The sequence below is a fragment of the Bison bison genome, unplaced genomic scaffold, assembly GCF_000754665.1.
Source record: "Bison bison bison isolate TAMUID 2011002044 unplaced genomic scaffold, Bison_UMD1.0 scf7180017864255, whole genome shotgun sequence".
Classification (NCBI taxonomy): domain Eukaryota; kingdom Metazoa; phylum Chordata; class Mammalia; order Artiodactyla; family Bovidae; genus Bison; species Bison bison.
Genome location: NW_011494827.1, coordinates 1053583 through 1054177, shown reverse-complemented (window position 1 = coordinate 1054177; position 595 = coordinate 1053583). Strand labels below are relative to the sequence as shown.

Below are 595 nucleotides of genomic sequence, written 5' to 3'. Positions count from 1 at the left end.
CCCAGTTCTGGAGTTTCGACACGGTTGGACCGCCTACAACACTCCTTCACCTGGGAGGCGGCCAACAGCGGGACGCTTTCCGCCCGGCCTCAAGAGTTTAACCAGGAAAAGTTTCCCCAGGCTGTTCTGGGCGAACGAGGAGGGCAGCATGGAACCTGCCGGTGCACCAGACCAAATGCATAGTACACACGCGCGCGCGCGCGCACACACGCGCGCACATACACACACACACACACAACACCGCCTTCTGCAGCCGCCGGCTCTAAGGGGGGACCTCGGCTTCCCCGGAGCCCGAGCAACATCCGGACTCGCCTCCGAAGTCCACTTGTCCCTCCTGTCTCCCCAAGTGAAGCCTCGGCGTTCTCCCTTCCCTAGGAATCCGCGCCCGGCCCTCCCTGGGCGCCGTCTCCCGGGCCCCCCTAAAGGGGCGCCGAAACAGAGGAGTTGCCTCGGAGGAAAGCCCCGCGCCCGGCACGGGTCGGGCGCGCCGCCCGCGCTCAAGCCGAGGGTAACGGGGAAAGGAGGGCTGCCCGACCGAAGCCCTCTTACCTTCCTCATTCTCGTCAAACACCGGGGGCTTGTGGGAGTGGTTCCC

General features: G+C 65.7%; 1 protein-coding gene across 1 annotated transcript in view; it reads right to left on the bottom strand.

The window, feature by feature from the left end:
• The window catches only part of STK32B (serine/threonine kinase 32B), a gene marked incomplete at its 5' end in the record, with an annotated part of 406524 nt that extends 405929 nt beyond the window's left edge, over nt 1-595 (bottom strand). The window contains one exon of the mRNA XM_010847794.1: nt 550-595. Coding sequence (XP_010846096.1) covers nt 550-595 — 46 coding nt within the window. The remainder of the gene's footprint in view (nt 1-549) is intronic.